Below are 21,808 nucleotides of genomic sequence, written 5' to 3'. Positions count from 1 at the left end.
TCCTCTGCTAAATTCTAGTTAAAAGTAGTTATCCACAGCGATGTCTTCAGTGTATTCACTGCATTTTGGCTATTTTTGTATGCCTTCCTCACTACATGTCAACTACTGCCAGCAACTGTTCTTCCAGAAATTTAGTCTTTGTTAACTGTGGCTTATTTTATATATTATTGATTAAGCCCCAGTTTCTTCTCTGTATCAAAGATAATCATCATTTGGATTTGTTTACATCTGATTAGCCCTAATAGAATATTTTCTCTGTGCATTGATCCCATATATTGTAATCTAATTCCTCATAGCAACTGTGTATACTTCTCTTTTATTCTTTATTTAAATTTTCAAGCAATGAAACCAAGCAAAGGGATGGGATTAATGAATTTGCCATCTTGGGTTTAGCGCACCTCTCAGGAAAGAGAGGTCCAAGTATAGCCCGTGATACATATGGCTGGAATGGCTTAGAGGTCTATGACTGGCTACAAAAGGGCCCAGAAGAGCCAAGTTTAGGATGTTCCATGGTTCATTCATATGTACATGAAGTTGTGCCATGTCAGTTTTATAGGAGCTCAGTTGAAGAAAAAGCTTTGGACCAAAAGTCAGCCATCTTCTATATGCAATAGCAAAAATGAGAAATAGAAATCTTCTAATGTTGTGTGGGAGCTCATTAAACTCAAAATAAATCTCTGAATGCAGTGCCTGGGTTTTTATGCTTTAACTGTGACCTTACTAGATGTGAAGAGAAAGGGGAATTGACTTGTCTATCTTTGAGAGCAAATTCAGTATCATATTATCAGCCCAGATATGAGGGCAGAAGAAAAAAGCACACAGTTGCTGAAGCAGGTTATCTTCAGACTTTAAAAGAATGATTCACAGAATTTGACAGAAAGTGTGTTCATTTATCTCCATCCTATTGGCATAATTTGAGTGTTTATTTTATACCAAGGATTTGCTTCCTTAAAGTGTTGTAGAGAAGTACAAGTACTTTTTCTTCTTTGTCTGTTGTTTTGTCTGATCTGCTGAGTCAATCCAGGAAAAATTTTGAGTCTGTTATTCAGATGCTCTGCGGTTGACCTACTTTTATTTTTCACTTTTGTAGAGTTTATCCATCTTATCGTATCTCACGAAGCACAAGTTTGCTAGGTATTTAATGTGTGTTTTATAGAATCCACTCCTGCAGAAAGAGAATTCCTAGGACAGGAATATTAGGAAATTTTGTGCTATACTTTCTGAACTAGCATCTTAACTGTAGTATTCATTAGATTTTTTTTTTTTTAATATTGTCAGGCTCCAAGAGGAGCAGTATTCAGCTTTTCCTAAACTTGTATGACCAGAAATCCCCTTTATCTGCAGGGAAATTGCATATGCCAGGATGAGTATTCTGAAGAATATTCCTTAATGGTGGCTCTGGCCTTTTAAAGATAGGCAAACCCGGGGCGCCTGGGTGGCTAAGTGGGTTAAAGCCTCTGCCTTCGGCTCAGGTCATGATCTCAGGGTCCTGAGATCGAGCCCTGCGTCGGGCTCTCTGCTCAGCGGAGAGCCTGCTTCCCTTCCTCTCTCTCTGCCTGCCTCTCTGCCTACTTGTGATCTCTGTCTGTCAAATAAATAAAGATAGGCAAACCCTTCTTCAGGCCTCTGTGGAAATCTTATTAACAAAGGCTACACACCAAAATGAACAAGATAAATAACTGGCATAAAGCCTTTTACAGCTTTCCAAAAGTGCTTTTACACAGTTGTTTTATTTGATCCCTGCAATAACCCTGTGAGGTTTGTAGAGCAAAGATTACTGGCTCAAAGTCCTACAGCTTGTGAACAGGAGGAGCCGATGCAAATGGTATAAGGATACAAATGTTAAAAGTGAACGTGGCTGAAGAAAGGCCGCGTATCAACTACCTGATTTCATGGATTTCAAAACATAAGAGTATGCACTTTAAGCAAAGTCTTAAATTTGTCCATGTGTCTAAGGAGATGAAAGGGCTTATTAGACTGAGCATGAATCTTTAAAAAATTCAAAACTAAACCTTATACAAAGACAACTTTGTGGTCTCCTGTGTTGATGTCTCTAGCAGTCATCTATCAGTTATACTCCCCCAGCAATTCTTACTGTGCTCTCCTTGTCATCATTTTTTTTTTCTTTATCCCATTTTTTTCTTTATCCCATTGGGATATCCCAAATTGGGATATCCCAAAGAATCCCCAAATTCTTCCAACTAAAAGAAAAAAAAAATTCTCTTCTGACCTTACTTCTTCCAACAGCTGTTGCTCTCTTTTGGCTTCCCTTTGCCACAGAGCTCTTCAAAGGGGTTGTCTACTCATTTTCCCCAGGTGCTTTCTTTGCAGTTTTTATAGATCTATTCTACTAAGGTCTTTGTCCCACCATTTCACAGAAACCACTCCTGTTGCCATCATCACTAATTTTGTATTGGTAAATACAGTGGCCAATTGTCAACCTTTGTTGTCGTTGATGTTTTAGTAGATCACTCTTTCCTCCTTGATCCCCCCACATTTTTTATTTACTGACATTATAGGAAACAACACTGTTTTTCTCTTACTTCACCAGTGGCTCTGTTTCAGTCTCCTTCCTTTCTTGGACCACATTCTTCTTCCTGACTACTACTACTACTACTACTACTACTACTACTTCTTCTTTCTTCTTTTAAGATTTTATTTATTTATTTGACAGGGGAGCACAAGCAGGAGGAGTGGCAGGAAAAGGGTGAGGAAGAAGCAAGGCTTCCTGCTCAGCAGGACTCAGTCCCAGGACCCTGGGATCATGACCTGGGCCAAAGGCAGATGGATAACTGACTGAAGCACCCAGGTGCCCCTTCTTCCTGACTTCTTAATGTTGGAGTGACCCAGGTCTCAGTCCCAGTTTCTTCTCTCAATGATTGCCATCAGTCTCGTACCTTAACTAGAATCCATAAGCTAATTATTTACAGACCTTTACTTCTACTTCAGACTCTACAACGAAACATATTTATCCAACAGCCTATTGAACATATCCACTTGTACATCTAAAAGATATTGTGCACTTAAAATGTTCAAAGCTTACCTCTTGTATCCCCAACCCCCCCCCAAATTGTCTGCATCTTCCCCATCTCAGATGATGGAAGCTTTGCCTTTCCAGTTGCTCAAGGTGAAGAATATCAAATCATCCTCAAGTCCTCCCTTATGTTTCACACCCCACATCAAATTGTAAAGAAATTAGATTTGTCCTACCTTCAAAATATATCTAGGATCTGATCACTTGTTACCATCTGCATTTAATCACTACACAACCATTATCAACCATCTCTTACCTGGACTATTGTAATTATTTCCTGGCCACTCTCTCTGCTTCTCCAGTGTACCTCCCAGTCCATTTCAACATGATTTTATTTCTTACTTCTTATGTATTGCCCAAGACTTCAATATTCAATACAATGTTCAAGACCTCAATACACTATAGAGTAGCATGGGTCAAAATGGCATACTTGATTTTATACAGTCTAGTAGCCCTCTCTTAGGACCATTCTTGCTCTGCCTGAATTATCCAAAACCCCCCAAAACTTAATCAGGTCAAGAGCACCAGTTTGTTTTGTTTTGGGTTTTTTGTTTGTTTGTTTGTTTTTAACATTTTGTGAAAAGAGAAATAGAAAATGTCATAAGGTAACCGGTGAGCGATGATTTTTTTTAAATTGTCATTGCCTCTTTTGAGTTTCCAAAATATCATCTTTAAAAATAGGTGGCCCCTCAAAATCAAATGCTATCCATATACCATTGCAATAGCCCACTGACATACGGGGTAAATGAAATCATTCCATCCCAGTTGTTGACCTGGTCTGGAGTTCTACCAGCAATAGTGACATCCCATGGCAGACTGCTTCTTCAGGGAGGATTTCTCCTTCTTCAAGTGACACCACTTTGAGGCTTAGTTTCATACCTAGGTTCCCAAATTTATCAAGATGACTGGGCCAGGAAGGTCTTCCACACTCAGCTGCACGCTGAGCTAGAAACATAACTGATATTGGGCGTTGGACTCAGGTCCCAGTGCATATCATACTTCCCACATGGTAGGTTCTTCTCATGAGTTCTTGGAAATCTTTCTGATCCAGTCAGTTGTCTTAGTTCATAGGATAATTGGGAATAACACTGAACTTCAGAATTGAAAGGAAAGCAGTCTTGTTTTTTTCCTTTCTCTCCAGAGGTTTCCTGGTAATTATGCAAATTACCCTCCTGTTATCCTCTCTTACATCAAGAGACACTGGAAGAGACTGTCAAGGTTTCATTAAATATTCTTCTTCTAGGGCAGGGGTACCTATTTGCCTTATATTTACATACCTAAAAGGAGTGCTGAGTGATTTTTCCTGAAAGAAAAAAGATCTTCTTCAATGTTATTTCTTTATCCTATAGCTAAACAAAGAAGGAATTCAAGATTTTCGGTCATAAGCAAAATGAAAAAAAATCGCCTCTATACACATAGCTAGTTATTATCTTATAACTATTTAGATCATTTAGGAATTTTTTAAAAAGATTTTATTTATTTATTTGACAGAGATCACAAGTAGGCAGAGAGGCAGGCAGAGAGAGAGGAAGAAGCAGACTTCCCACCCAGTAGAGAGCCCCATGTGGGGCTCCATCCCAGGATCCTGGGATCATGACCTGAGCTGAAGGCAGAGGCTTTAACACACGAGCCACCCAGGAGCTCCAGATCATTTAGGAATTTTATAGATGAATCATATCATAATATGGGAAATAGCTACTTCTTATATTTTTGAGTGTTACTAATATCAATCATGGGAATATTGAATAGAAATTCCTCATGTATCATCTAGATTCAAGACACTACAAAATGAAGTATATTTCAGTCAAGCCACATATACCAGATATAGTGAATGAATTGTATCCTAGTTAAAGATTATGAGAATATTAGAACTTCAGAGTAACAGATAGTCCTCAGATTAAAATATTCTTGCTTTTAAATTTGGCAGAAATTATACATGGTTTAGAATGTCTCAGAAAATAAGAAATATATTTTATACTTATTAATAAAACACAATCACATTGAACTAAAGAACTGACAAGTGAAGGCTCATCAGCTAGATATTTTAATTAAATAATATTTCTAAGTATTTACTGTGTCATAATGACTTTGCAAATCTTAGTGTTGAATAATAAATTAATGGGGAAGTAACTATAAGAAATCATCTGGTCTAGAAATATTTCCAAATAAGACAATATTTGGCAAACTCTATTACAGAGATTTATTTCTTTCCATCTTTCAAAAATATGAAATAGTTGCCTTTCCAATTGAAATATCAAATATATTTTAAAATAATTAGTTGATACTAGGATAAAGAATACTAATTTCTTGGTTCTATTATATCTTTTATTATAATCACTTCACATTTGATTATTTTATTACTTTAAATTCTTTGCCTCACTATGCCCGACAATTTTTCAGGTTTGATGACTAGATTGTATACAGTAATTAATAAAGTACCTGGATAATATTGATCTGTGGTTTTTAACCTCACCTAAACATATAATTACATAGGGAGACTTAAAAACAATTATATACCTAGACCCCACTCCTAGATATGGTTTAGAGTGAGAACCATTTTTATTGAAGTCTAATTAACATATAGTGTTACATTAGTTTCAGATGTATAATATAATGACTTAACAATTTTATACATTACTCACTGCTCATCAAGATAAGTGTACTCTTGATCTCCTTTATCTATTTCACTCTTCTCAGCCACCCACCTCCCCTCTGGCAACCACCAATTTGTTTTCTGTACTTAATTGTTTCTTTGTTCATTTGTTTCTTAAATTCCACATATGAATGAAATCACATGATATTTGTCTTTCTCTGCCTGACTTATTTCACTTAGTCTTATATGCTGTAGGTTCATCCATGTTGTTGCTAATGGCAAGATCTCTTTCTTTTTTTATGCCTGACTGTGTGTGTGTGTGTGTGTGTGTGTGTGTGAATACATATACCAGTCTTCTTTTTTCATCCCATCGTGTGTATATGTGTGTGTATCACATCTTTTTTTTTTTCCTTTAGAGAGAGTGTGGAGGCTGGGTAAGATGAAGGGATAGAAAGGGTCAGAGGGATAGGGAGAGAGAGAGAGAGAATCCTAAGCTGGCTTCATGCTCAGCGTGGAGCCTGGCACAGGGCTTGATCTCAACAACCTTGAGATCATTACCCAAGTGGAAATCAAGAGTTGGATGCTTAACTGACTGAGCCACCCGGGCACCCGGGTACCCTTATACCACATCATCTTTATTCATTCATCTATTTTGCTGTGGTAAATAATGTTGCAATAAACAAAGGGTATATATATCTTTTTGGATTAGTGTTTTCTTTTCTTCTCTCTCTCTCTCTCTTTTTTATTTTAAGTAAATACCCAGTAGTAGAATTAGTGGATCATATAGTAAGTCTATTTTTGATTTTTTGAGAAACTTCTATACTATTTTCCACAGTGGCTGCACCAATTCACATTCCCACCAATAGTGCATGAGGGTTGCTTCTTTTTCACATTCTCACCAACACTTGTTATTTCTTTTGTGTGTGTGTGTTTTATTTTAGCCATTCTGACAGATGTAAAATCATATCTCATTGTGGTTTTGAATTGCATTTCTGTCATGATTAGTGATGTTGGGTATCGTTCCATGTGTCTGGTGACCATCTGTATGTATTCTTTGGAAAAACATAGGTTCTCTGCCCATTTTTTAATTGGATTGTGTTTTTAGTGTTGAGTTATATAAGTTCTTTATGTATTTTGCAAATAATCTTCTCCCATTCAGTAGATTGCCTTTTGGTTTGTTTATGGTTTCCTTCACTATACAAAAACCTTTTAGTTTGATGTAGTCTTCATAGTTTAATTTTGCTTTAGTCTCTCTTGTCTGAGGTGGCATTATCTCAAAAAATGTTTCTATAGCCAGTATCAAGGAAATTACAGCCTATTTTTTCTTCTAGGAGTTTTATGTTTATCACATTTTGTGTGGAAACCACTTTATATTTTTATTCAACTCTCCTAAGGATTAAAATGTGTAGTCATAGTTGAGAATAACTGATACAGAGTACAGATATTGTTACGTCTGCTTTGTTCTAGGTTCTAGATTTGCAAGGTTTGTAAATAGGTGACTTGTATATGATTAAACAGGTTTAAAGAGTCAGTGTGGAATTAGAAAAAATAGCTGTGAATTCCATGCTGGAGAATTTCAGAACAAAGACAAAATATGCTTATTTGTAGGATAAGATTGAAATATGAAGTCAGATCTGATTTGTGATAGCTAAAATGCAATATGGAAATTAATATAGACAATCTAGGCAGACCCAAATGTCCAAAATCATAGCCTTGAAGCCTTTGGACTCCTCAGCGTTTAAATACTTCTTGGTCCTTATGAATTTTATTAATGGTTTGGTGGCTTGATTTGGGTTACTCTTTTTTCCTATATTTTGTTACTTTCAGGTAGGCATCTTCATATTCTGAGCACCCAATCTAGTATCTGGCATATGACAGGCTAAACAGATAGTAGAGTTTTAGTGCTGAAGTGAATGGGTAAATGAAATACAAGCAGAGATTTAATAAATTGATAAATGAAACAGTGAATGAACAAAAGTAAGCAGAGAGGGAGAAAGAGAGAGACAATGAACAAAAGAAATAATGGAATGGGACGCTGGACTACTTGGGTTCCTGTTTGAACCTTATTACTTTCTAGTAGTGTGACCTTAAGCAAAATACCTATGTTCCTTGCTTCAATTTCCTTTTCTGTTACAGTAGTTTGTTATAGGGATTAAAAGTTTATGCACATCATGTACTTGGAATAGTGCCTAGTACATAGTCAGAACTTAAATGTTAGTGAAGTGGAGTAATTATTACAAACCCATGCTTGGAGCCAGAAATCTTACCAGCTATATGTCTTGGGTAAGTAAGTACCCAATAAATGATAGCTATTATTATTAGTTGTCATTATTCTAATGGAAGATACAGTCTTATCTGAGGATCTGGAGGCAAATCCAAGTTTGAGAGTTTGAAGTAAGATGAGGAGTATAATGATCTCTTAAAATGAAAGGAAATAATATTTGCTAGGGCCTCAGATTGGCTGAAGTCTTCCAGAGTCCCTCCCTGAATCAGTGCTTGGTCTAAGATTTACTCATAGAGTTCACAAAGAGACTTCACTATTGGTTTGTGGAGTTCCTGATTGATTAGGTCTTTATTCTGTTACCTTTTTCATCCTAACATTGCTGACTCACATAGGAAATTTCCAATGAACTATCAGTTCTAGTTCTTTTTTTTTCTTATTGTTTTTGTGCTTAGGAATTTTCCCTGTCTGATTTGTGTTATTTCTTTATTTTGGGTTCTATATTTCAATAACACTACATTCTCTTCTCACAGAATGAAATGTTTTATAAAATTTTGCCATTTTATAGATTCTGTCCAATCCTCCACAGAATTATTAAAGCTAGATTATTTACGTTATGATTGCAAATCTTGTGTAACTTTTTTGACCAATCAATAATTTATCTCTAACTGGGGGCACCTGGGTGTCTCAGTTTGTTAAGTGTCTGACTTCAGTTCAGGTCATGGTCCCAGGGTCCTGGGATTGAGCCCACATCAGGCTCCTGGCTCGGTGGGGAGCCCTCTTCTCCCTCTGCCTGGTGCTCCCCTGCTTGTGCTCTCTCTCTCTCTCTGTCAAATGAATAAATAAAATCTTTGAAAATATATAAAAATAATTTATCTCTAACATAATATTCATAGAACCATTTTAGAAAATGGAATAGAAGGGCTTGGTGTGACCTCTTAAATGCTGATGAGTTTTAAGTGTATCTGTGCTTTCAATATCTGGATTTTATTAATGGTAAGATAAAGTCCTACTTTATTATTTTCTCTAGAGAGATTAATAAGCCATGAGAAGTAAAATGCATAAGAGAAAAAGATCTTGAAATTCCTCACAAGAGAATCTAGCATTTATGTTTTAGATGTGAAAAACGTGGGAAAGCATATGTCAAAATGTACAAATCAAGTGTGGAATTATGTTCGTAATAAAGTAAGTTATCAGCTGCCATAGTGGCTATAGTTAAGAATACTGTATTGTATATTTGAAATTTGCTAAGAGATCTTAAATGTCCAAAAATCTTTTTCTTAAAAAAGAAATGGTAATTATGTGAGGTAATGGATGCGTGTTAACTACCTTATTGTGGTGATCACAGTATACACATGTATCAAATTATCATGTTGTGTATCTTATGCTTACACAATATTATATATCAGATATATCTCAATGAATCTGAGGGAGATTATCAGCTGTCAAATATAATAGCTTCTTAGGGCAGGGGGAGGTCAACCAAGTATTCATTCTGCATAGGCAGTGTCCATCTACCTCTAAAATCTTATGATTAACATAGCTCCTAAATCCTCTGGAATACCTTGTCAAGGAATAGCTAGCTGTCCAAGTGGAACTTAATTATTAAGTCATACTAATATAGCACTTTAAGTGCCCTCTGTTCTGTACATCCAACAGGCATTATCTTACCACTTTAAAGAAACATGAAAATTATTCATTAATATGTTTCTTAAACAGCTGTTCTTTTGTGGAGTAGAAAGGCAATGTGTAACCACTAAAATATGCTCAAAATCAGCAATAACCATTAAAGTACCATAAAATGCAGAGTGAAAATAGGCACATTAGAAATTTAACTAGACTACTATTTTTAAAAGACACATTACAGTATTTTTTAAATAAATACTAGAGCTTCAATAGGATGGAGAATATTAATGGTGAGTTCATTTTATTGAGGATTATCAAATACGAAGAGAGGCCCATATTTCCAGCATTTACTTGGTAGAAAATGGAAGAACATGTTTAAATTTCTGGCTTTATCTCAAGATTATCTTTAGAAGCGGTAGGACTGTGATATGGTAGGGCTTCTGGGACTTCATTAAACTTCATTTGGTCTTATTGTAGAATGTGTATTTCTACCACTTTTTAAATCTTAATGTGCATTTATAATAATGGTTTCCTTAGTTTACATCAGATTGTTCTACCATAAAGATAATTCATCTATATTATGCTTTAGAATAGGGCAAAAAGGACTCAGTTCTATTTTATATTTACTTTTTATGAAAACATTTTTTTCATGAGCTTTGTGCAATGATGGCTGAAAATATTGTCTCCATATTTTATTTCTTTTTGAATCCTTACTGTTTTTCCTAAAACTCATCTTACTCATTAATGGAAACTTTTATTCATTCACTCATTCATTCATGCATTCATTTAACAAATCTGTTTCTGTGGAAGATGCTCTAAATCACTAGAGACACAAGTAATCAAAACATTTATTCAGTTAACAAACGTGTATCTCATAACCATCATGTGTCAGGCATCATTCTAGGTATTTGTGATATACAAAATGAAAGCATAAATGCTCTTTCCCTGCTAAAGCTTATGACCTAGCAATTTGGAGGAGGTTAGCAGATAATAAACAATAAATTTACCTAAGTAAATCATCTAGTATGTCATAAAATGATATTGAAGAAAAGAAAAAGTAGAGAAATACAAAAAAATCAGGAGACTTGGGGAGACATGGAGGTAGGAGTAGTTTGCCCTTTTAAATAGAGTGGTCAGGGTTGGCTCCATTGAAACAGTTGAGGTTGTGAGCCATGTGGAATACTAGTGAAGAATTTCAGTCAGTAAAAAAAACAAAAAACAAACAAACAAAAAAAAACCTCAAGCCAAGGCTTCAATGTGGGAGAGTGATTTACTTATTAGAGGAGCAGTTAGGTTGCCCATGTGGCTAAAGCAAGAGAACAAGTGGGAGAATAGTAGGAGAGAGGTCAGGGAGGGCAGGGCTTGGAGGGGAGGCAGGACTTGGAGGGGAGGGCAAGGGAGTAGAAAGTGGGGAGCTGTGCTTATTGCTTGTTATATTTTTGTTTTTGTACTGGGTAGGATGGAAAAGAATTGGAGTGTTTTCAGCAGAGGAATGACTTGGTGTAACATGATTACTATGTAACAAGATTACCATGGATCATTCTGACTCTTTTAAAAAGGAAAGTAAGAGGACAAGGTTAGAAACAAAGAGACCAGTTAGAAGATTGTTACAGTAGGGGCACCTGGGTGGCTCAGTGGGTTAAGCCTCTGCCTTCGGCTCAGGTCGTGATCCCAGAGTCCTGGGATTGAGCCCCGCATCAGGCTCTCTGCTCGGCAGGAAGCTTGCTTCCCCCTCTTGCTCTCTGTGCCTGCCTCTCTGCCTGCTTGTGATCTCTCTGTCTCTCTCTCTCTGTCAAATAAATAAATTAAATCTTTAAACAAAAAGAAGAAGATTGTTACAGTAATTCAAGTGGGAGTAGATGACCCAGACATCACGTATCGAACAAGAAAATCCAGCTACAAATTCCAGATGAGTATTGGTAAAGAGGATGTTAAAGATCATGCCAGTGCCAGTCACCAGAAATAGGAGCCCATATATCTTGGCCCACTGCATCTTCTAAGCGTTCAGGAGTTGTCAAAAAGGATTAGATGCACAGGCGTTCCTTGACACACAAAGAGGTCATGGAAATGGGTCCAATTCAGATATGTCACAAGGTAATGTTTAGTATAAGATGTGACATTCAGTATTTGGGGTAAGTTTATACTAGGGGAATTGATTAGGCAAATAAAACATTGAGCCAGGACCGAAAAAAAGAGCATGCCGCGTGTTTATCTGGTAGATGAAACAGAAAAATCACAGGTTGGGAGACACAAGTGGGTTTAGGATTTTCAAGGGGACCAGTGTAGCTAAAATAGAATAGACTATAGCAAAAGATGGGAGTGGGCATAGATGGGCAGATAATGTGGGTTCTTGCAATGATAGGAGTTTTTTTAAGATTTTATTTATTTGTCAGAGAGAGAGCAAGTGCAAGCAGGGGGAGCAGCAGGCAGAGGGAGAAGCAGGCTCCCCACTGAGCAAGGAGCCTGATGGTATACTTGATCCCAGGACCCCAGGATCATGACCTGAGGCAAAGACAGACACTTAACTGATGGAGCCACCCAGGTGTCCCTGATATGGGATTTTGAGATCATCATAAGACCTTGACTTTTACTTTTTTTTTGTCTGCCTTCTCCCCTCCACTTCTTCCCCCTGCTTGTTCTCTTTCTCTCTCGCTCTCTCTCAAATAAATAAATAAATCATTAAAAGAAAACAATGATAAAATTCAAAGAGTATCAAAAATAGTATCTTCTCTCTGCCCCATATCATAAATACGTAGGCAAAACCCAACTATTTACAAGTCATGTAACTGACAAAGGACTTGTATCCAAAATATTTATATAAAATTTGTATAACTCATCAATAAAAAGACAACTCAATTAGCAAATGAGTAAAGAATTTGAATAGACATTTCTCCAAAGAAGATATATAAAGGCCAATAGGCACATGAAAAGATGCTCCTCATCATTAGCCATTAGGAAGTGCAAATCAAAATGACAAGGAGATACCACTACATACACACCAGAGTAGTGTAATTAAGGAGGTCATGTGATGTGGTGAGCACTGGGTGTTATACGCAACTGATGAGTTACTGACACTACATCTGAAACTAATATAGTATATGCTGGCTAATTGAATTTAATTAAAAATTTTTTTTAAACTTAAAAAGGCAATAATGAGTTTTGGTGAGAATATGAGAAATTTGAAGTTACATCATTGCTAGTGGGAATGTACAGTGGTGCAGTAAGTTTGGGAAATAGTACTTCAAAATGTTAACATAGAATTACCATATGATCCAGCTATTTTAGTCCTAGGAATTCACCCAGAGAATACAAAACATATATCCACACAAAGACTTGTACCCAAATATTCATAACAGCATTATTTTCAGTAGCCAAAAGGTAAAAACAGGCTAAATGTCTATTACCATATGAATATATAAATAACAGGTAGCATATCCACATGGTGGAATACTATGCAGCAATAAAAAACTGGTAATTTGCTATAGCATGAATGGATCTCAGAAACATTATGCTCAGTGAACAAAAGGCTATCTACTCTGATTCAATTTATGTGAAAGGTACCAAATAGGCAGGTTTATACTGGCAGAAAGTAGGTAAGTGGCATCTAAGGCTGCAAGTGGGGATCAGCTGCAAGTGATTGCTAATGGGTAGGGGCTTTCTCTTTGGGGTGATGAAAATGTTCTCCAAGTTAGATAATGTGGATGGTACAACGCCTTAGTTATAGCAAACACTGTTGACATTTATACTTTAAATGGATGAATTTTTTGGATACAAACTATATTCTCAATAAAGCTATTTAAAATAACCACAGAGTTTTCTTTTAATTCAATAATTTGTCATTTTAGTTCAAATCCCACAATTTATTTTAAAGATAAGTCTACATAACAATGATTTGGAACAAAAGTTATATTATTTCTCTAAGATATAAATCATAGTTTTTATATGACATGTACTCTGAAATTATGAAAATATATATTAAGCTCACCATAAAATATATTTAAGGAGGTTTGCATAGATGAAATATTACACATTTTTTAAAGCATAAGCGATTTAGAAACACTTAGGAAAAAGCTGAGGTTTCAAGAACTTTCCCCTGGGTAGTCCCAGATTTTGTTGTAGTATATACATCTGTTGCTAAAGGAATTAAAAAGGTTAACATTTTATGTGTTTTATTTTAGTTGCCTGATTACTGTTTATATTTAATTAAATTTTTCTTACCTTGAGCCCATTAAAAATATGCAATTTTTTAAACAAGATTTTAATGGACCTCAGGTGCACAGAATTGGAATAATCATTTTTCTAATTAGAACATTAACATGAATCAGTTGACTGACAAATATTTGTTGAATCTGTGTGTGCATATATAGTATATTCAGTACACATACACACACACACACACACCCCATTCCTGGTACTTGTCTATACCATACAGCATGTATAAGTGTATCCTCTTGATTTACATGTTCCAAGTGAAGGCAATATGGTAAAGGTTTGATGAACTGAACTGGGAATTCAAAGTCTTGCCTTTTAATTCAAATCCTGTCTGTGTGATTACCTGAGTCTCACTTTCTCTCAAGTTCTTTAGGGCTCTAGAATCCTAAGTGTATTTTTTTTCAGTTATATAAAATATTTTCTAAAAGCAAAAATTTGTTTTCTAGTGATTTTTGTACTTTCTATTGTTTTTCTATTTCTGTTGTTGACTAGAGAAAGTCATTCATGCATGAAAGTCGTTCATGCAAGGAGGTAGAAGTTCTAGTAAAGCTTAAGTTTGCCTTGTTACTTGAGAGTAGTATACAGACTTCAAAGGTATTTTCTATTGTGAAAAAAACAAACCCTGTCATATTGTACCTCAATAATACAAATTTGGCTATAACTGACTGGCAATTGGCTCTGGCCTTCTTTTCTTTCTTTCTTTTTTTTTTTTTTTAAGATCTTATATATTTATTTGAGAGAGAGAGAGAAAGCGGCAGAGGGAAAAGCACCCTTCCTGCAGGAGCCCAATGTGGGGCTTAATCCCAGGACCCCAGAATCATGACCTGAGCCAAAGGCAGATGGTCAACCAGCTGAGCCACCCAGGCACCCCTGGCTCTAGCCTTCTTCCCTAAACCAGTTCTTAATCTCTGCCTAATGATTGTAAACTTGCTTTTCTCAGTTCAATGTACAGATAGTTGTGTCGTATGTAAAGGTCACTATCAATACTTTTGGATTTTATGCCCATAAAAATTGTTGGTTTTTCTTTAGTTGGTTTTTCTTTAGCTTCACAGTTCCTCTACTTTGTATGTGGCATTGCATGCCTCAGGGACAGGTATAACTTTGGAAAGAATTCTTACTTCTGATCCCCAGCAAGCAGCCCTCTCAGCAGTGGGGGGAATAGAGACGCCAAGGGACTATTTGGATCTCAGCAGCATCTCTGACATTTCTACGTGTTTGCAACACCTCTTACTTGTTTTACTAGATTATTAGATGTTCAGTGTTTGCAATATAAGAGTTCAGCAATATCTTCAAGGTATTAGGTCTGTCGATCTGGCATCTTTAGATACCATCTTAAGACTCACTCCATCTTTTCTGCTATTTTAATTTAAATTTTCCAGGCAGTTTCTCCATGTGTTGGTTATTGAACTTTTTAAACACTGCTTGCCATTTGTCTGCATTCCCTTTCTCTCTGTTTTCTCTTTCTCACTGTTTTTATGGTGTTTTCTGTTCTCCCTCTTTTCTCTTGCAGTTAGTCAGTTTTGCTCTAGTATGTCATTTGCATTCTTACAAGTTACGAGCTAGGCAAAATTGCACAATAAAAAACACCGGCCTTGTGGAAGAATAGGGATTTGAGTCACAACTTTAACAATGACATAAAACAAAGAGGTAGAAAACTAATAAAAATGGAACACAGTTTTATAGGTAAAAGAGAATTGCATAAATACTATAAATATGACTTTTTACTTGGAAAAAGACCTGAAAATTGGGTGTTGGTTGTGTTTTAAGGTTCGTGCATTATGTGAAGTGGTGGAAGGAAGGGTATCTGAAATAAGACAGAAAGTTATAACACAGTGGTCGTGGTTTGACTCGAAGCATGTGGTGCACTGAGGTAGTGTTAGATGTTTGAGGAACCTGCATGTGTTCATCTTGTGTATTCCTGCACAGCTCAGTTCAGTTAGTTATGGGTTTCTGGGTTTAGCCACTGATTCTCAGGAGTGAATAGGGCAGAAGAAAACACAAAATTTAGAACACAGTTGAATATAACATATAGAGCTGTTGAATCATTATGTTGTACGCCTGAAACTAATGTAACATTGCTTGTCAACTATACTTCAGTTCATTGAAAACTATACTTCAGTTCATTGAAAAAAGAAAACACAAAATTTATATAATTTTCAATTTGTTTCTTGTATCTGTTGTGTTAAATCAGATTCATGTTTTCCAAACAAGCACTCCAGCAAAATAACTACTTTCTTTGCTTTCGCTCATCTTATTTTTTTATGTTTATCTTTTTTTAATTTGGTATTTGTTATTTGCGTTTAGATTAAAGCAAAGCGCATCAGCATTTTCTTATTTTGACTTAGTTGTGCCCTTTTTCTTTTAGTGCTATTTCTCCACAGTTGTTGCACTATCTTCACCACAAAGCTTCTCCAATGCAGCCGGGCTGTAGGACGTGCTTCTGAAGACATGGGTCACCCTGTTTCTAGGCAGCAAGGGGAGAAATCAGTCTCAAAGTATTTAATCCTTTAAAGCCTCCTTCCTGTGGGTTGTGTGCACTCAGGACTTTTATATTCTTAGCAATACAGAAATCAAGGCTGTTTTACGTTATACTTTTATTCCAGCTAGGTCAGATTCACACTGGAAATAACCTTCTTTAAAAGGAAAATGTGTGTAAGTTCTTTTTCTGAGTGTCATTGAAAATAAAACTTGCAAATGCACACAGGATCTTGAATAAAAATATTGTAATTTCTGTTTTTTTCTTATTACTTAGTAATATACTGTTTATGTAAGTATAATATTGTTTATAATAAATTCTGAATATAATTGATAAAATAATTGCCATTTATTAAATGTTTAGGATACACCAGTGTTTTGTGCTAAGTTAATATATATAATGTGATATGTATGTATATATGTGTATATTATATGTCAATGTATAAAATAATTAATATAATACAATTAATATAAGTGTATATTATATTATGTTATATTATTTATTAATATAATAATAGAATATAAATTAATATATATTATACATATTATATATATACAGCTTCTAGTTCAAATGCATCTGCTAATCTATTTGAAAATTATGGATCTACCTTTATATTTAATGTCAATTAAGAGTTTTCCTAGAAACTTAGTTTTCCTTCAGAACTGGTTAGAGTTCTTGTTTCTCAGTGTGAAAGCTCTATCAGTTTCATTTCTTTAAGTTCATGAATTTTAAATTAAAGATGTAAAATATCCTAAGTGCCATTTCTTTTTCGTTTCCTGCAGCGTTTATCCAATGGCTCTATAGATTCAACTGAGGAAACTAGTCAAATAGTCGAACTACAAGAATTGCTTGAAAAGCAAAACTATGAAATGGCTCAAATGAAAGAACGTTTAGCAGCCCTTTCTTCCCGAGTGGGGGAGGTGGAACAGGAAGCAGAGACAGCAAGAAAGGATCTCATTAAAACAGAAGAAATGAACACTAAATATCAAAGGGACATTAGGGAGGTAAGTGATTCATAACACTTTCAGCCTTTGCCTTCTGAATGCTGCTTCTAAGAAGGTTTCTCCAAATCTCCTCTAATGGCATATAATCTTTACATCTTCTCAGGAGACTATAATTTGGGATGCATTATCTTAGTTTCAAAAGGTGTCCACAAAAGCAAAAATAGTTACTTCATCAACCTTTAAATATGTATGAAAAGAAAATTTGGTATCAAGTCGCAGACAGGGTTACTTTTTCATTACAAACTTCTACAGTTTGTAATGAATTTTTGCATTTTTAAGCTGCTGATTTTAAATAATTTTAGACATGGGTATGAATAATGAATTGCTACACTCTTAGCATATGGGAATACTCAACATCACTACTTTAAATTTTCCCCCTTTTATTTTGGTGTTGTGTCTGTGAATGTGAATGTATCTGTGTGAATGTGGGGACCTTTCTTTCTCTAAATCTTTGATCCTTCCAAGATATAACATCACCTCATCTGTTTAATAGAGTATTGAAAATTACTGCAAAAAGGTACAAGGAGATGTTTTATTTGTAACATTGCCTAACCACCTTACCAGCTGAGGTGAAATATTTAGAATCTTTCACTTTTCACTTTATTCAATTAAAAAGAAAATTATCTGTATTTGTGGAAATTTTATTTGGTGACTTTTCACCTTTTTCATTTTTACATATTCTTTTAAATTACATATTTTTTATCTTGTAAAATATTTTTTGTATATAATTAACTAGTTGTTATTGGATTTGACTCTACTGCATGTATTCAGTTCTTTTCTTCCCATTCCCTCTTGAGCACATTTTACATTCTTTGCTTCTAACATCTCATCAAAACTTCTTAACAAAGTCATTGCTAACTTCCACATTGTTGAACCCTGCACTGGATCTAATTATCACTCCCTGTAGTAATTCTTCACTTGACTAAAAGCACCCTCTACTCTTCTGATTTCCATCCATCTTTACTTTCTACCCTCATCTCAGGCTCCTTCGTTGGTTCTCCTTCTCCCTAGACTTGCAGTGCCTTCTCTTCTCAATCTACCTTCACTCCCCTGCTAAGTTCATACAGTCTTATGGCTCCAAAAACCACCCACTGCCTTATGACTCTAAATTTATATCTCCAGCATATCCTATGTCCTGATTGCCTGATGCCTGGAAAATTAACATATTCAAGACTATTTTCCTGTTATCCTCCCACCCCAAAGAAACCAGACTTTCTTGTAGTCTTAAACTTCCCAGATGTCCCTAAGGCTATTATCGTTAAACCAGAGTTGTAGTCTTACACTTCCCAGGTGTCCCTAAGGCCATTATCGTTATCTGGATCAAAAGCCTTGGAGCTGTCCTTGGTACCTCTGTTTCGCTAACACTGCATTTGATTCAGCCATAAAACCATTATTTCCAGCTTCAACATATATCAGTAATGTGACCTCTTCTCACAGTCTTCATGGCTCTTCCTTATTCCACACAACCATCATCTCTCACTGGATTATTACAATATTCTCGTGACTGGTCCTCCTTCTGCTTTTGGCCCACTTCAGTCTACTCAACATGGCAGCCTGAGTGATCTGTTACACTGTAAGTCGGTGCAAGTTAATTTCCTGCTTCAGTGACCATGTACCCTACTTACAACAAAACCAAAGTCCTTGCAGTGGCTTACAAGCCATGTATGATCTCCACTACCACCTTCCTGACCTCTTTGAAATTATCTCCTACTCTTTCATTTTAGCCCATTCTGTTCAGTCAAGATGGCCTCTTAAAGTAGCCGTATCTATACTGTTGCATTTTCTTTTCCTTCTTCCTGCTCAAATGTTTTCTTCTCAGTGAAATGTTCCCTAACATTGTTATTTGCACATATACACTCGCCCTCTTCTTTCATTTTCTTTGTTTTATCTCACAGCCCTTACTGCCATCTGACATAATATGTACTTTACTGACTTACTTGTTTGTCATATACCTCCCTTTTTACTGTACATAAAGATTCATAAGGGCTGGGATTTTTTGTTTTGTTTTGTTTGCTGCTCTATTTTAATCACATACACAACTACTGGGTATATAATAGGCATTCAAAAACTCTTTGTTGAGAGAATGGATATTTACAGGTGTTTGATATAAATATCAAATGGCACAGATGAGATTAGACTGTGTACTAAAACAATGTCTACTGTCTTAGAAAAAGATAGGTGATCTAGGAAGTGGCAGAACTGTTCTACTCCCACACAAATGATGATACTGTGCTCTCTATACCTTTGTATGAGTTGATCATCGAAAGATACGTCTCTCATTTTTAGTCCCTCCCACAAGTCAAAGTTAGAGAATTTATAAAATAGCTGAAGGTTTGCCACTCTTCTATATCCCTGTCTGGAAACACTAAGATTTCTGGTTAGTAAAGCATCAAGGCTATTTCTTGAGCTCTTGCTCTTTCTGGTTTCTTCTTTGTCTTGGTCCCAGAGATTTAGCTGTTTTCCTTCCCTCTAGCACTCCTCTCCTACCTTCTCTCTTCATGTTTATCTAATCCAGTGTCACCGGTAGAGCCCCATATCTCCAGCTCCCCTTTCTTATTGTTTATGTAAAAATAACCCCTTAGTTCTAATAGTCTTTGGATGTAGGTAACAAAGAACTAAGTCAGATGGAAAATATCAATCATATGATGCTGGTGCTCTTTTATGAGGAACATTTCTAGTTGGTAAGGTGTTCAGCTTTCACATGGAATTCTTTTAAAATACAATGAGTCTTATCAGCTCTAAAATTTTTAAATAGTTATATTTTGGAAGATATTCATGAGGAAAGAATATCCTTCATCATTCACTTCTTAAGGGTGGTCACAAACAAATGTTTCAAGAGTCAGGCCAGCAGTATAAATATATGACATATTGGGCAGGAAACATGCAACATAGGAAGTGGTAGAGTTAATGAGACCTGGACAAGGAACCTATACTCTGTCTGCCTTTCTGGATATATCATGTGTAGTGTGTGTGTGTGTGTGTGTGTGTGTGTGTGTGTGTGTGTTAAGGACACTGTCAAGGCCAGATAGAATATTTCCAAAAAGGTTCAGGTCACAGGCCACAAGGCCCTAGTTTGCTGCTAGGAATTTCTTAAGGATCAACCGTGAAAACATTATCGGTGTATTACATTTAATTTCTCTAATCTCTTACATTGTTCCTATCCAGAAGGTAATTGTCATTATCCCCATTTTTCTCAAGTGAGGTAAAGTGACTTGTCAAAGGCATATGCACTGCCTTCCCCAGCACCCCACTCCTTCCAACCCCCCAACATCGGGAAGACACAGAATTAGCCCAGCTTCAAAACTTGTGCTTCTTCCACTGAGCAGCTTCCAAAATGAACAAAATAGAATCAATTATCAGTGATAACACTAGCATAAAAAATGCAGCTACACTATAACTGCCCCCAAATAATCAATCTTTTTGCTCTTTCTTTCCAATAAATAATATGTGAAAATCATGTACTTTAAAAAGGTATCACTTATACTCAAAACTCCAGCCTCTGCTTTTATTTTCCTGACTGATAATGTACTCTTGGGGATGGACACACAAGGTCTACTAAATTGCAGCTTTTTTTAGTAGGAGAATAAAAAAGTGATTCTTTTGGCTATCCCTATAGTGTTGCTAACACAGTATGTATGTCTTCTATAAGCAATGCATGTTTGTTGAATTAATTAAGGAAAATAGGAAATAGGAAAAGTGGACAATATAATTAAAAACTGAGTGCATTTTCTTTACATGTGAGGACAGCCTAATATATCTAAAATGAATTGTGTAAATATATTTCATTAATGGCTTTAGAATATATTTTGACATTATTCTTTTTTTTTTTAAAGATTTTATTTATTTATTTGACAGAGAGAGATCACAAGTAGACAGAGAGGCAGGCAGAGAGAGAGAGAGAGAGAGGGAAGCAGGCTCCCCGCCGAGCAGAGAGCCCGATGCGGGGCTCGATCCCAGGACCCTGAGATCATGACCTGAGCCGAAGGCAGCGGCCTAACCCACTGAGCCACCCAGGCGCCCCTTGACATTATTCTTTGTCAAGAAATAAATCTATTTAAAATTTACTTTTGTTTGAAGTTTTGTCTTATTTGCTCCTTAAATTGAATGTGACCTATAAGAGTAAGGATCTGGATTAAAGCTAAGTATAGTTCACATTATTAGAAAATGTGGATAATCTTATAGCACTTAGCTCTCCACTCTTTTTTTTTTTTAAGATTTTATTTATTTAACAGAGAGAGAGGGAGAGAGCACAAGCAGAGGGAGCTACAGAGAGAGAGGAGGCTCCCCACCTGAGTGAAAAGCAGTGTTTAGCCAATGGAGCCACCCAGGCACCCCTCGCTCTCCACTTTTTAAACAAGATAGCTACTAATTGGGTATTGGATAATAATATTTTATTAAAGATATAGATATGCAAAGAATTAGAATTTTCTATGATGTATTTAAATGATATATTGTTTTGTGAATTAAACCAGCTTATCTTTCCAACTTCTTGTTAAGAGTTCTTTAAAGATTTTATTTATTTATTTATTTGTCAGAGAGAGAGAGGGAGAGAGAGCAAGCACAGGCAGACAGAATGGCAGGCAGAGGCAGAGGGAGAAGCAGGCTCCCTGATGAGCAAGGAGCCCGATGTGGGACTCGATCC

General features: G+C 36.0%; 1 protein-coding gene across 16 annotated transcripts in view; it reads left to right on the top strand.

Moving 5' to 3' along the window:
* PPFIA2 (PTPRF interacting protein alpha 2) overlaps nucleotides 1–21,808 on the top strand; it is a 494,134-nt gene that overhangs the window by 354,497 nt on the left and 117,829 nt on the right. For all 16 annotated transcript variants that reach the window (XM_047740329.1, XM_047740328.1, XM_047740334.1 and 13 more), the window contains one exon: nucleotides 16,945–17,166. In XM_047740329.1, coding sequence (XP_047596285.1) covers nucleotides 16,945–17,166 — 222 coding nt within the window. The remainder of the gene's footprint in view (nucleotides 1–16,944; nucleotides 17,167–21,808) is intronic.

This window comes from Lutra lutra, chromosome 8 (assembly GCF_902655055.1).
Source record: "Lutra lutra chromosome 8, mLutLut1.2, whole genome shotgun sequence".
NCBI classification, from domain to species: domain Eukaryota; kingdom Metazoa; phylum Chordata; class Mammalia; order Carnivora; family Mustelidae; genus Lutra; species Lutra lutra.
This window is presented reverse-complemented; position numbering and strand designations above follow the sequence as displayed.